Raw genomic sequence first — 11,958 nt, 5'->3', positions numbered from 1 at the left:
ATCAGCTAAAACAATGCATGGCAATGTAAAAGGCTATTTGTAATGTATAATGTCAATGCAGTGCATAGGGAAAAAAGTGAAAATGTGTGTGTGTGTGTGTGTGTGTGTGTGTGTGTGTGTGTGTGTGTGTGTGTGTGTGTGTGTGTGTGTGTGTGTGTGTGTGTGTGTACTTATGCCTGTGATTGTATAGGGGATGAGCGCGTTGACGAGAACATAGGGCTGGCCTCCATGCACACCATGATGATGCGCGAACACAACCGGTTGGCACGTGCTCTGGGCCGACTTAACCCCCAGTGGACTGGAGAGACCATCTTTCAGGAGGCACGCAAGATCTTGGGGGCCTACTTCCAGGTGTGTGTGTGTGTGTGTGTGTGTGTGTGTGTGTGTGTGTGTGTGTGTGTGTGTGTGTGTGTGTGTGTGTGTGTGTGTGTGTGTGTGTGTGTGTGTGTGTGTGTGTGTGTGTGTTTTGAAAGTGTAAGAGCATGGATGCACACTATTATAGTTCCTAAAAGCTATGCATGCTTCATGTTCATATGGTAACTGCTGAAACTCTAAAAACAGACATACAGTATCACTGTGACATGCCGCATTTCTGAGCTTCTTCCTTTTTTTTCACAGGTGATCACGTTCCGTGACTACTTGCTCCACATCGTTGGCCCAGACATCCTTAACGGAACTGAGCTTGGCCCTTACCCTGGCTATGATGAGAACGTGGACCCGTCCATCGCAAACGTGTTTGCCACCGCAGCCTACCGCTTTGCCCACCTGGCCATACAGCCCTTCATGTTCCGCCTGAACGAGACCTACGAGGAGCATCCGCAGTTCCCCAGCGTGCTGTTCCACCAGAACTTCTTCACCCCCTGGAGGCTGGTTTTTGAGGGTGAGAGAGAGCATTGCATAGATCTGCCTATACGTATGTACACATCATGGTACAACAGTTACTGTATCTCCGCTGGTTCCCACAGTTAGGAAAAATTCAAAAGAGACAATGGGTGTGAGATTGACAGTGTATTATGCTGACAGGGTAGAGATAGATGGATGGATCAGAATTTAATGTTGCATGTGATGAGTTTATTCAATTGAACTTTTAATGGAGAGATCTCACCCATTTCCCTTGACGTAGTTTCCTACTACCTATATTGCCGCTGAGCTCGGGGTCCAATGAATCTTATAACATATCAGGCCTGGGAATATGATTGAATATAGTCCATTCTCATTTAGTGTTTTTCAGTGAATGTGCATATCACATAAAGCTTAATAGGTAAACACATTCATCAAGTAAATAATCTCTTTTCTTTGTCATTCTATGTGAATGTTGTCTTTATAGACAACAAGCCTATATTTTCTCGAAGCAGGCTACTAATATCAAATATAATACAAACTTCCCGTGTCTGCCTGTAGGTGGCATCGACCCAGTGATCCGTGGTCTGGTGGGCCGTCAGGCGAAGCTCAACACGCAGGACACCATGATGCACGACGAGCTGCGCGAGCGCCTCTTTGAGTTCCTGGGCCACGTGGCGCTGGACCTGGCTGCTCTCAACATGCAGAGGGGGCGCGACCACGGCCTCCCTGGTATGAGCTCTCCCAGTCCCTTATACCAGAGACATGCAGAGGGGGCGCGACCACGGCCTCCCTGGTATGAGCTCTCCCTTAAACCAGAGACGGCTGAGAAAGCAGGGCTCTGAAGGATCTTTGCTTACATGTATCCCTCCTCCATTCAACATTTTTCATGACATTGATGATCCACTGACATACCTCAAACCAGAGACGGCTGAGAAAACAGGGCTCTGAAGGATCTTTGCTTAGAAGATAGATAGATAGATAGATAGATAGATAGATAGATAGATAGATAGATAGATAGATACTTTATTGATCCCCTAGGGGAAATTCAACTTTGGCATACCTGTAATTTCCCAGCGACTATTAGCCGCGGCAAAATTGCAAAATTTCTTCCGCTATGAGGTTAATACAGGGTGGCAGTTAATATGGTGTTAATATGGTTTTGTTTCTTTTAACTTGCATAAAACACTGTCCTGCGGCTTATACACAATGCGGCTTACAATATGCGGGAAATTACTGACGGCTGAGAAAGCAGGGCTCTGAAGGATCTTTGCTTACATGTATCCCTCCTCCATTCAACATTTTTCATGACATTGACGATCCACTGACATACAGTGCATTAATACATTGATACATTGTCATGGTATGGTGGTGATGGATATTTCTGTATGCTGAATTACAAGGTAGTAAACTCAGATTAAGTTCAAGTTTATTGTCATGTGCTGATAAAATGATTGACCAGTAATGACGTTTCTTATGCTCAAGAGCCAGCTCAACTATAAAGAATCAATTAAATAGTAGTAATTAGTAATATTAATACCGTAATTTCCTGACTATTAGCTATGAGGTTAATACAGGGGACAGTTAATATGATGTTAATATGGTTTTGTTTCTTTTAACTTGCATAAAACACTGTCCTGCGGCTGTTAAGTACTGTAGTACTTAAGTACTTAACACTATCACAGACTGTAGCTGGCCTCCTAGAGTTGCTATTGGCAGTGCAGAGAGCTGCGTCCTGAGACATGAGGGGCTAATGGATGTCCGTCCGTCTGTCCGTCCGTCTGTCCGTCCGTCCGTGTCTCTTCGCAGGCTACAATAGCTGGCGTGGCTTCTGTGGCTTGTCCCAGCCGAGCACGCTGGACGAGCTAGCCGAGGTCCTGAACAGCACGGATCTGGCCCAGGAGCTGATGGACCTCTACGGCACCGCGGACAACATCGACGTGTGGCTGGGAGGAGTGGCCGAGCCGTTCGTGGACGGAGGCCGCGTGGGACCGCTGTTCGCCTGCATCATTGCCAGGCAGTTCCAGAAAATCCGCCGGGGTGACAGGTCAGCACACACACTCGCACGCACAAACACACACCCTCACACATACACTTTCCTCATTCTCTGTAAATGCTTTATTTTGATTCTTGAGTAGAACTGCATATTACTGTATGATTAGTTTATGTAACTATGTATGATTATGCATAACACATGCATGTGTGCTATATATAACTAAGCATGATTATGCATAGCACATGCATATACTGTATGCTATAACTAAGCATGATTATGCATAGCACATGCATATGTGCTATATATAACTATGCATGATTATGCCTAACACATGCATATACTGTATGCTATAACTACGCATGATTATGTCTAACACATACATGTGTGCTATATATTACTATGCATGATTATGCCTAACACATACATGTGTGCCTCAGCCTGTGGTGGGAGAATGACGGCGTGTTCACTGAAGCCCAGCGTGCGTCTCTGCGCACGGCATCGCTGTCCCGTGTCATCTGTGACAACACCGGCATCACCGACGTCCCCGAGAACCCCTTCGAGTACCGCCCACGCGGCTCTGGGTACACACGCTGCGAGGACATCCCCGCCTTTGACCTACGACCCTGGGGGGAGAACGGTAAGATATACCCACGTCATGAATTTAGATGCGTGAGTGTACTGTATAGTGTTTATGACCTTAGCTTATAGTGTGTGTGTGTGTGTGTGTGTGTGTGTGTGTGTCTGCTGGATATGTGATACTGTATGTGTGTTTGTGTGTCTGTGTATTCATGTCTGTGTGTGTGTGTGTGTGTGTGTGTGTGTGTGTGTGTGTGTGTGTGTGTGTGTCTGCTAGTGTGTATGTGCAAGCGAGAGTTGAGTGTGTATGTGAATGTGTTATCAGTTAATGGTGATAGATGATGTATGTGCACTTCTGTGTGTGCTTGTTTGTAAGTGGTGCAATATTGTGTTTGTCTTGGCAGCTGGGGGCCCAAGCAACTGATGGATCCTCAGGCAGAGGTGGGAAGTAACGGAGTACAAATAATAAGAACTGTACTTAACTAGCATTTTCAGCTATCTGGACTTTACTTGACTATTTATATTTCTTACAACTTTTTTACTTTACATTTAAAGAAATGTCTACTTTCTACTCGTTACATTTTCAAAACTAGCTCATTACTTATATATGTTAATGCATTTGAGGCGAGTGATTTACTAAATTTGTTTTATTGTTCATTGTGCTCTCCATCAACATATAGGCTGATTTCAACCTAAATGGGTGGGACAGAAATGCAAAAAGGGGGTTGAACTGGCAGCTTCAGAGATGGCACTTAAGGGGCAGCACCAAAACAATGGTTACATGAAAATGAATTCAGTGCTCCATCAGAACATGCAGAGATGACAAAACACACAAACGAGGAAATGTGTCCACCTTTTTAAGAATTACAGGGGAGCTACACCAGACGCGTAACTGAAGCGTTCCGTTCGCGTCGCGTATGTTGCAGCCGGTCGCAGCAGTTAATTATCACTGTAGTCAATGGAAGTAGCTACACCAGACGCAACAGTGGCGCGTACATTCGAAAAAAATAGACCCATCTTCTAAAATGGATTTTACGCGGCGCGAGCGGAACGCTTCAGTTACGCGCCTGGTGTAGCCCCCCTGTTAGACCTGAACTCATGTGTGTAGGTTGAATTCAAGATGCATGCTACAGTATTTGATCTGCTTTTTGTTTCTTTTTATATTTCATTTTCTTTCTATTGTATTCAACATTCTGTACTTGACTTTGTAATTGATCACTGATTTTTTATAGATAAATCGCATATTTTATCACATGATTAAAATTCTATGATTTTGCTTTACAGAACTGTTTTTATGTCCATATTAACCATGTAAAGCCATTATCACCAGTGTGTCTTCATTGGGAATCAAATGAATGGAAAGAAAGTTAGATAATGAACTTAACTTTAAGACTATATAACAAATAATATATAATAAGCATTTGGTTGCACCCAAGAAGAAAAAGTGTTTGTGGTTTATTGGTCTCAAGGTCCTGCATCAGCCTAGAACATAACCACCCACAATGAAAATACAAAAACTTGATTGATAAATCGCCACTATATCTTCAGTAGGGGATGTGTTGCTCCACCTTTCTAATAACCACTCCTCAGGTTTGTTGGCTGGCCTGGTTTACATCCCCCTCCCCTCCCTTTCCCAGCATCCTCTTGCCCTTTATGACACAGGGCAGGTGTTCTTTCTGTGGCGCTTCCCACCGTGCAGCGCTGCCCTAGCGGCCAGTTCAAACACCTCCCTGACGCCCTCCATCGTCTTGGCTGAGCACTCCATGTAGCCAAAGGCATTGATGCGATTGGCCATGTCCCTGCCCTCCTCTTGTTTAACAGGCTGCTGTTTTATCTTTGCTAGTTCCCGGAGTGTGTGATCGTTATTGCGCAAATCTTTGTGGGTGCCCACCAGAATGATGGGAACTTTCGGACAGAAGTGGTTGACCTCCGGAAACCACGTCTCTAGAATGTTCTCCAAACTGTCTGGGTCACCGATGGAAAAGCACATGAGTAGCACATCCGTGCCGGGGTAAGACAGGGGCCGCAGTCTATAGTAGTCCTCCTGGCCTGCTGTGTCCCACAGAGCCAGCTCCACCTGTTTCCCATCAACTTCAATATCAGCAGCATAATTTTCAAATACTGTGGGGATATACACTTCAGGAACCTGGCCTTTGCTGAAAGCTGTAAGCAAACATGTCTTCTCACATGTAACATCACCAACAATGACTAGCTTCTTCTGTATGGCCTCCATCTATGAACCTTTAATCAAGAAAAAATGTTTTTATATTACGATTTAGAATGGTTGAAAGAAAAAAAATCCCAGAAATGTTTCTCATAAAGGACATCAGGTCTTTGTTTATCCAGAGTGATCATTTGCACCCCTGGTACAATTAGTCTCGGTCACACTGCTGGGCCATTCATACTCTTTATGATGCGTGACAACAGTTGTGTTGTGCACACACAAAAAAACATGGCGGATATTTTTTATTTTTTTCATCAGCAGAAAGTGACAAATTCCGAAAGGTTTTAGCACTAATATGGGTCATTCCACGTCAGTTCAACCAGAGCACACACACCTGCGTCTCAAACAAATCTGAAGAAAATACTATGTGTACCTACAGTACATGTATGTTACTCAGGAGACACTCAGTTTTACAAGGGGAGGGGGTGTCAATTTTGTTCTGCCTCTTTTTTTGTCAAAGTTTACAAGCAGGCCGGTGCATAAATAGGAAGAGTATGCAGCACAATCACCACGAGTGGTCTGGTCCGTCTGGATGATCCTGCATCCAGAGGAATAGTGACATGATCTCTTTCACACACGTGCACACACGCACGCACACACACACACACGCACGCACGCACGCACGCACGCACGCACGCACGCACGCACGCACGCACGCACACACACACACACACACACACACACAGACACACACACACACACACACACACACACACACACACACACACACACACACACACACACACACACACACACAAATAGGAAGGCTGTGGTAGTATCACTGCTTTCATTTTGTGCATACTGTCACATAGGTCTGAGGTTATGAGCATGTAGTCACGCAGGTCTGACAACTAGTTTCATATCCCCTACTATCAAGGATTATCAGTTTTGGGTGTATTTTTATTTTTTCTACTCTCATTAAATGTCATGCTGAGGTGAGTTTAACAGGTGTCACCTTCACATAATTAAGAGTTGCTAGTCTATAGCTGTTCTGGAGCTACTGTGTTGGTGTTGTCTACTGTACGTGAAGAGATCAAACTTTCAATAGACTTGCTTAAAATTGTGTTCAGAAAAAAATGGTTAAATACCAGTGTAGGTTTTTATAGACTATGTTGTAATATACTATAATCTATAAACTGATTTTTTTTCTGTCATGGGGCCCACATTTTCTAGCAGTGCCCCTGACTCTGGCTAAAACATAATGGAGGAATGAGTCAATGTCATTGACATTGGTCACTATAGGCTTACCGTCCACTACTTTTCATAGCCTAACTTTTTTCAAATAAGCTAGGCAGTATATTGCCAACAGAGAAGTGTCAGTGTTGACAGATGTCAGTAGGCCTACCTGCTCCGGAGCTGGACGACTAATCCGGATAAAAGTGTGTCATCATCTCCTCCTGACATAAAGCACAGTTAATGCACGCTTGAAGAAAACAATAATGATTGCTGCTTTCTTTCGCTGCTTTCTTTTCTACTTTCGTTTCCTCTCTTTTTGGTGTTTGAAATACATGGTGCATCGTATAGGCTACTGCCACCTGGTGCTCCAGATATAGGACTAAACCCTGGACTTGACCTCTGACCCTCTCCAAGTAAACCCTGGACAGACCTGCAGAGGAGACAGACTGACTATACAGTGCTCCTCTCCCATGTGCTGCTTTTCCAGATGTCAAAAGTGATCACACTTCTATAAATGAAACTTGTGCATTCTAAGGTCTCATGCTTTAACTCCCAGACAGAGCCACTTCCCTAATCCCTGAGCTCCAAACATTACCTCCTCTGAGTCTGTATCTTGTAGATGTAATAATGTAAAGCATACTGATTGGCCAGTGTGTCTGATGATATATACTGTATATATTTTTTAATTTATCACTGTTTTCTATATCAATCAGGTATCATCTGCAAATACAATAGATACAATACAAGTACAAATGCATTACAATGCACTTATGCAAAAACGCAAAATATTCACAATGTAACAACACGATTTACAGACAAATCGAATTACAAACTGTATGTTAATATAAAAGTTAAACACTCCAGCAAACAGTATGGAAGTGAACATATATTAATTGTAATGGGTCCCAATGAAAGTGCTGTTTAAGAGTTGGAGAGGTAGATTAGACAAATTCGATATTACTATCAAGACAGCTGCCGTCTGCAATGCATTTTGGGTCACATGACCTTGAGGTATCACAGGAGCAAGGTGGTTGCAGATATAGCCAGTCATCTGAGTACATCCTGGATCCGTCTATTGACTCTATTTTCCAACAAGCAGAAGACAAAAATAAAATAATAAAATATGTTCAGCATGTTATTTCAAAATACTATCTTCTCCGATTCCTACTTTACCAGTAAAATGTCTTTTCCCCTTGATATTCAGTTATTTCACTCAAAATCCTGCACATGGTGTAAGTTGACATTTCTTTCTTGTAATCATCTCTTCTCCTCCCTCTCACTCAGCAGTCAGATCTCCATCAATCAGCTCTGCCACTCACCCAGAGACTGGACAGATCCCTCCATTTTCTTCCTCTCTTCATCAGTGACAGCCATCTTGACTGTAACACAAATGAACACATCTTACTGCAAGCCCTTTGGCCTTGGTGGTGTATGTGTGTTTTGGCCACGACTGTCCTTTGGCCTTGGTCTTCATGTTGCATACTGTATATTGTTTCGAGTGTGTATAAACAGCAATGTGTGTGTGTGTGTGTGTGCGTGTGTGTGTGTGTGTGTGTGTGTGTGTGTGTGTGTGTGTGTGTGTGTGTGTGTGTGTGTGTGTGTGTGTGTGTGTGCGTGCGTGCGTGCGTGTGTGTGTGTGTGTGTGTGCATTTAAGCTTAGTGCTGCCACACACTGTGCTTAGGGCACCAAGGACCAGCAGCAGGGGGCACCAAAATGCAGTTCCACTTTTGGCCCCCAAATAGCCAGCAGGGCCCAGTTGATGCTAGCGCATCTACAGGTGTTTGTGTATTCTAACATGTGTCCTATATCAGACAGGCCATACTCAGTAATCCACTGAGCTGTGTGTGTGTGTGTGTGTGTGTGTGTGTGTGTGTGTGTGTACTTACCTGCTGCATCAGCTAAAGAAACCAGAAGCAGAGATGGGATCATTAATGAGGCACAATGGACAAAGGCATAATATTACATGAGGACATACAGTAAGAATACTGGTAATGCAGTCTGCAGTGTGTGTTTGTGTGTGAGGGTGTGAGGGTGTGTGTGTGTGTGTGTGTGTGCGTGTGTGTGTGTGTGTGTGTGTGTGTGTGTGTGTGTGTGTGTGTGTTTATGTGTGTGTGTGCATGTGTTTGTGTGTGAGAGAATGTGTGACTCCACTGCAGGCTGTCAGTAACACATTATCTTACCAGGCCTGATTACCATGATGATCCCCCCTCCCTCCTAAAGAGACCCAAACTCTGCAACTCCTCTCTGATACTTACCTGCTGGACGACCTAAAGAAACCAGAGGCAGAGATGAGATCATTAATGAGGCCCAGTGAGACAAACTCACATTGGCCGGGTTTCCCAGATTCATTAAGAAGCTCTTAAGTGCTAAGAACTTCTTAGCAGCATTCTTAGAACGTTCTTACAGCGCTCCTAAGACGTTCTTAGCACTTAAGAGCTTCTTAACGAATCTGGGAAACCCGGCCATTATAAGTTGATTTCCACTCATACTGTACATTGCATCAATAAATGTGTGTTTTGAGGGGGGTTGGGAGCATATGTGTACTGTGTGTTTTTGGTCCAACACACACACACACACATACACACACACACACACACACACACACATACCTCTACTACAAAAGGTGTGAATAAGTCTAGCCTAAATATGGCTGACCCCGAGAGTGAAGATTTTCAGAACTTCAGACTGCAGTGAGTGTAATCAAGTGAAGTGACGTGTGACAGCGCTGAACTCTTTACAGCAAAGAAACAGAAGACTTACCTCTGATCACCAACCCGACTCTTCCCTCCTCCATGTGACCTCCACTGATGACCTGGCATGTGTACACTGATGCATCAATCCATGTGCTCCTCCTCAGTGTGAGAGACACGTCTCCTTTCTGCAGCTCCTGGGGGTTATTGACTTAGCCAGGCCTGTCACAAATCTACGTTACACACGTACGTAACACCCAACACAAAATAGACACATTTATTGTCCCAGTTTCATGGCTACTAAAACAGACTCTTACCTGCGCAGGGTTCCACGAGAGGGGCTGAGGTCTCTGCCCTGCTGACAGAGTTTGTGACAGCACAGGTTAGATCCCCCACTGTGTCTCCCCTTAGAAACAGGATCTGATCATCAGTAGTACCATCTGTACTGATGCTAGCTGCAGTTGGCACCCCGTCCAGAGACCAGCTGTACTGAGGGCTGTCTCCCTTGGTGGAGCAGACCACCCTCCTCTCTCCTCTGTGGCAAAGGGGGGTAATCGTGGGCGGGGACAAGGCAGCTGAAGAAAAATGTATGCAAGAAACTGTGTTTAAAAATTTGACTGGAAATATTTGCATTTTTTTTTTTTTTTTAGAAAATGTCATTCTGCTGTCCCCAATAACTTTAATGAAAGGAACACACTTTACCTTGGATGATCACTTCAAATTTTTGACTTTTACCTCCTGACGGCGTTATTTGGTATGTGCCTGTGTCATGCCTGTTTGTAACTTTGATGCTAATCTTTCCATTCACAATGTCAAACTTCCAACGCTTTTCAATGGAGTGCTCACAGTGTGTTATGGTGAGGTTAAACATTCTGTAGATTAAGTTTGATCCTTTGTAAAATTCCACATGTCGTGCGGTAGTTGGTGTGAACATCAGATTCAGAGATTGGCCCAAGATTCCATAAACAGGAACAGCACAGGAGAACATGGGCAGTCCTGCAGGGACACGTGATATGCTTTTATTGTAGAGCTGAACTTCAGATCACTCTCTGTCCATTTTGTTCTGGCGCTACAGTGAGCATTGTGTCAGTTTTTGCTCATTGAAGCTGTCTCAATTCACACTAGTTTTTTTTTCATGTTGTGCTTCACATGGTTTAATCAGTCTTTTCCAGTTTGACCAATGCTGAGGCCATGTTCTTACTGAAGTATTACATTAATTCATCTAGCCTATATGATGCATTGGATCATAACTGCATCAATACTTAAATAGATCTGGCATAGGCCTAATGTTACAAACAAATGATATTCACTGTGACTATATGACATTGTCACAAATATGAGTTTTGGCTTGAAACCAACTCAACCTCACTCTAGTATGTGGCAGTGAACTAAATCTACACAGGATATTCATAACTTCCTCATCAGAAAAGCATACATAGCCACAGCTTAACCAACAACCCTTTATACTTGAGTGTTTTACCACATGTGACTATGCTGGCAGTGACGTTGATTTGTATCTTTCAAGATAAAATAAATAATAAAGTAAAAAATCAATTAACTTTCAAACAGTGTAGTGTTGGATTGTTGAATATATGAAGAACTATGAGACATATATGGGATAAAGCTTTGAAATGCAGCATTTACTGCAGATCCTCTTCAAGAGTCCACTGGAGCTAGATAGTCTGCTCTCATACATAAGCCTTGTCCAATACAGTGTTAGTCAACATGAAAATAAAATATGAGTAAACAACAAGCTCATTATATTTTTCACACAAAACAACAATTAACACCAACAAATGTTTACCCATGGGAGAATAGGCCTACAGTAGGCTACACTTACCATACAATGCTAGCATCGTCATTAGCAGTACAGAATGCATCTCTGATTCAGCAGCAGGCGAGTATGAGGCCAGAATGCTGACGATATTTGAAAATGATGCTATAGAAGTCGCGAAAAGTCCAAGTCAGTTTTTGATGCGTAGATTAGGAGATTGCAGAAGTGAAGGTGGTCTGCTGCTGTAAGATCCTCTTATCAGGTACAGTATAAGCAAATGCTGAGCCCGGGAGTTTGTCTCAGTTTCACACAAGCAAGGGGTGATAAGTGTCAGCAAGAATTAGAATTTGCGGTTATTGTTGGTTGGACAAAACAGTCACTTCCTTTTTCAAAACAAATAATAGTCTGAAATCATACGATGCAGGACCTGTTCTATTAGAGCGCACATCTTCTCTTTTGCTTTTTAAGTTTACTTTTATAAAGTGGTGTTCGACCGTTTTCCTTGGTTTGACTTTTATTTTTTATTGTGATGACACACACACACACACACACACACACACATATAAAAACACACACACATGCACCATTACCCCCCCCCCCACACACACACACACACACGCACACACCCTCACAAGTAAACATATACACACAAAGACACATAAAACACATACACAAATGCAG

General features: G+C 43.3%; 2 protein-coding genes across 3 annotated transcripts in view; one reads left to right on the top strand and one right to left on the bottom strand.

Moving 5' to 3' along the window:
- LOC134068530 (eosinophil peroxidase-like) overlaps positions 1-4,688 on the top strand; it is an 8,842-nt gene extending 4,154 nt beyond the window's left edge. The window contains exons 8-14 of one of the 2 annotated variants that reach the window (XM_062524203.1): positions 191-351; positions 619-880; positions 1,402-1,572; positions 2,650-2,887; positions 3,274-3,473; positions 3,817-3,853; positions 4,093-4,688. In XM_062524203.1, the coding sequence (XP_062380187.1) occupies positions 191-351; positions 619-880; positions 1,402-1,572; positions 2,650-2,887; positions 3,274-3,473; positions 3,817-3,836 (1,052 nt within the window). In that variant the 3' untranslated portion in view covers positions 3,837-3,853; positions 4,093-4,688. Of the gene's footprint in view, positions 1-190; positions 352-618; positions 881-1,401; positions 1,573-2,649; positions 2,888-3,273; positions 3,474-3,816 lie in introns of both variants that reach the window. The other variant, XM_062524204.1, reaches the window with a different exon arrangement.
- Positions 4,689-5,063: 375 nt separating this feature from the next.
- Positions 5,064-5,645, bottom strand: LOC134069486 (rho-related GTP-binding protein RhoA-A-like). Its single transcript, XM_062525450.1, has one exon. The coding sequence runs from the start codon at positions 5,643-5,645 to the stop codon at positions 5,064-5,066; it is 582 nt and encodes a 193-aa protein (XP_062381434.1).
- Positions 5,646-11,958: the final 6,313 nt, after the last annotated feature.

The sequence above is a fragment of the Sardina pilchardus genome, chromosome 21, assembly GCF_963854185.1.
Source record: "Sardina pilchardus chromosome 21, fSarPil1.1, whole genome shotgun sequence".
Lineage (NCBI taxonomy): Eukaryota > Metazoa > Chordata > Actinopteri > Clupeiformes > Clupeidae > Sardina > Sardina pilchardus.
This window is presented reverse-complemented; position numbering and strand designations above follow the sequence as displayed.

Coding starts and splice junctions, on each gene's coding strand:
- LOC134069486 (XM_062525450.1), bottom strand. CDS start 5,645: ATGGAGGCCATACAGAAGAAGCTAGTCATTGTTGGTGATGTTACATGT.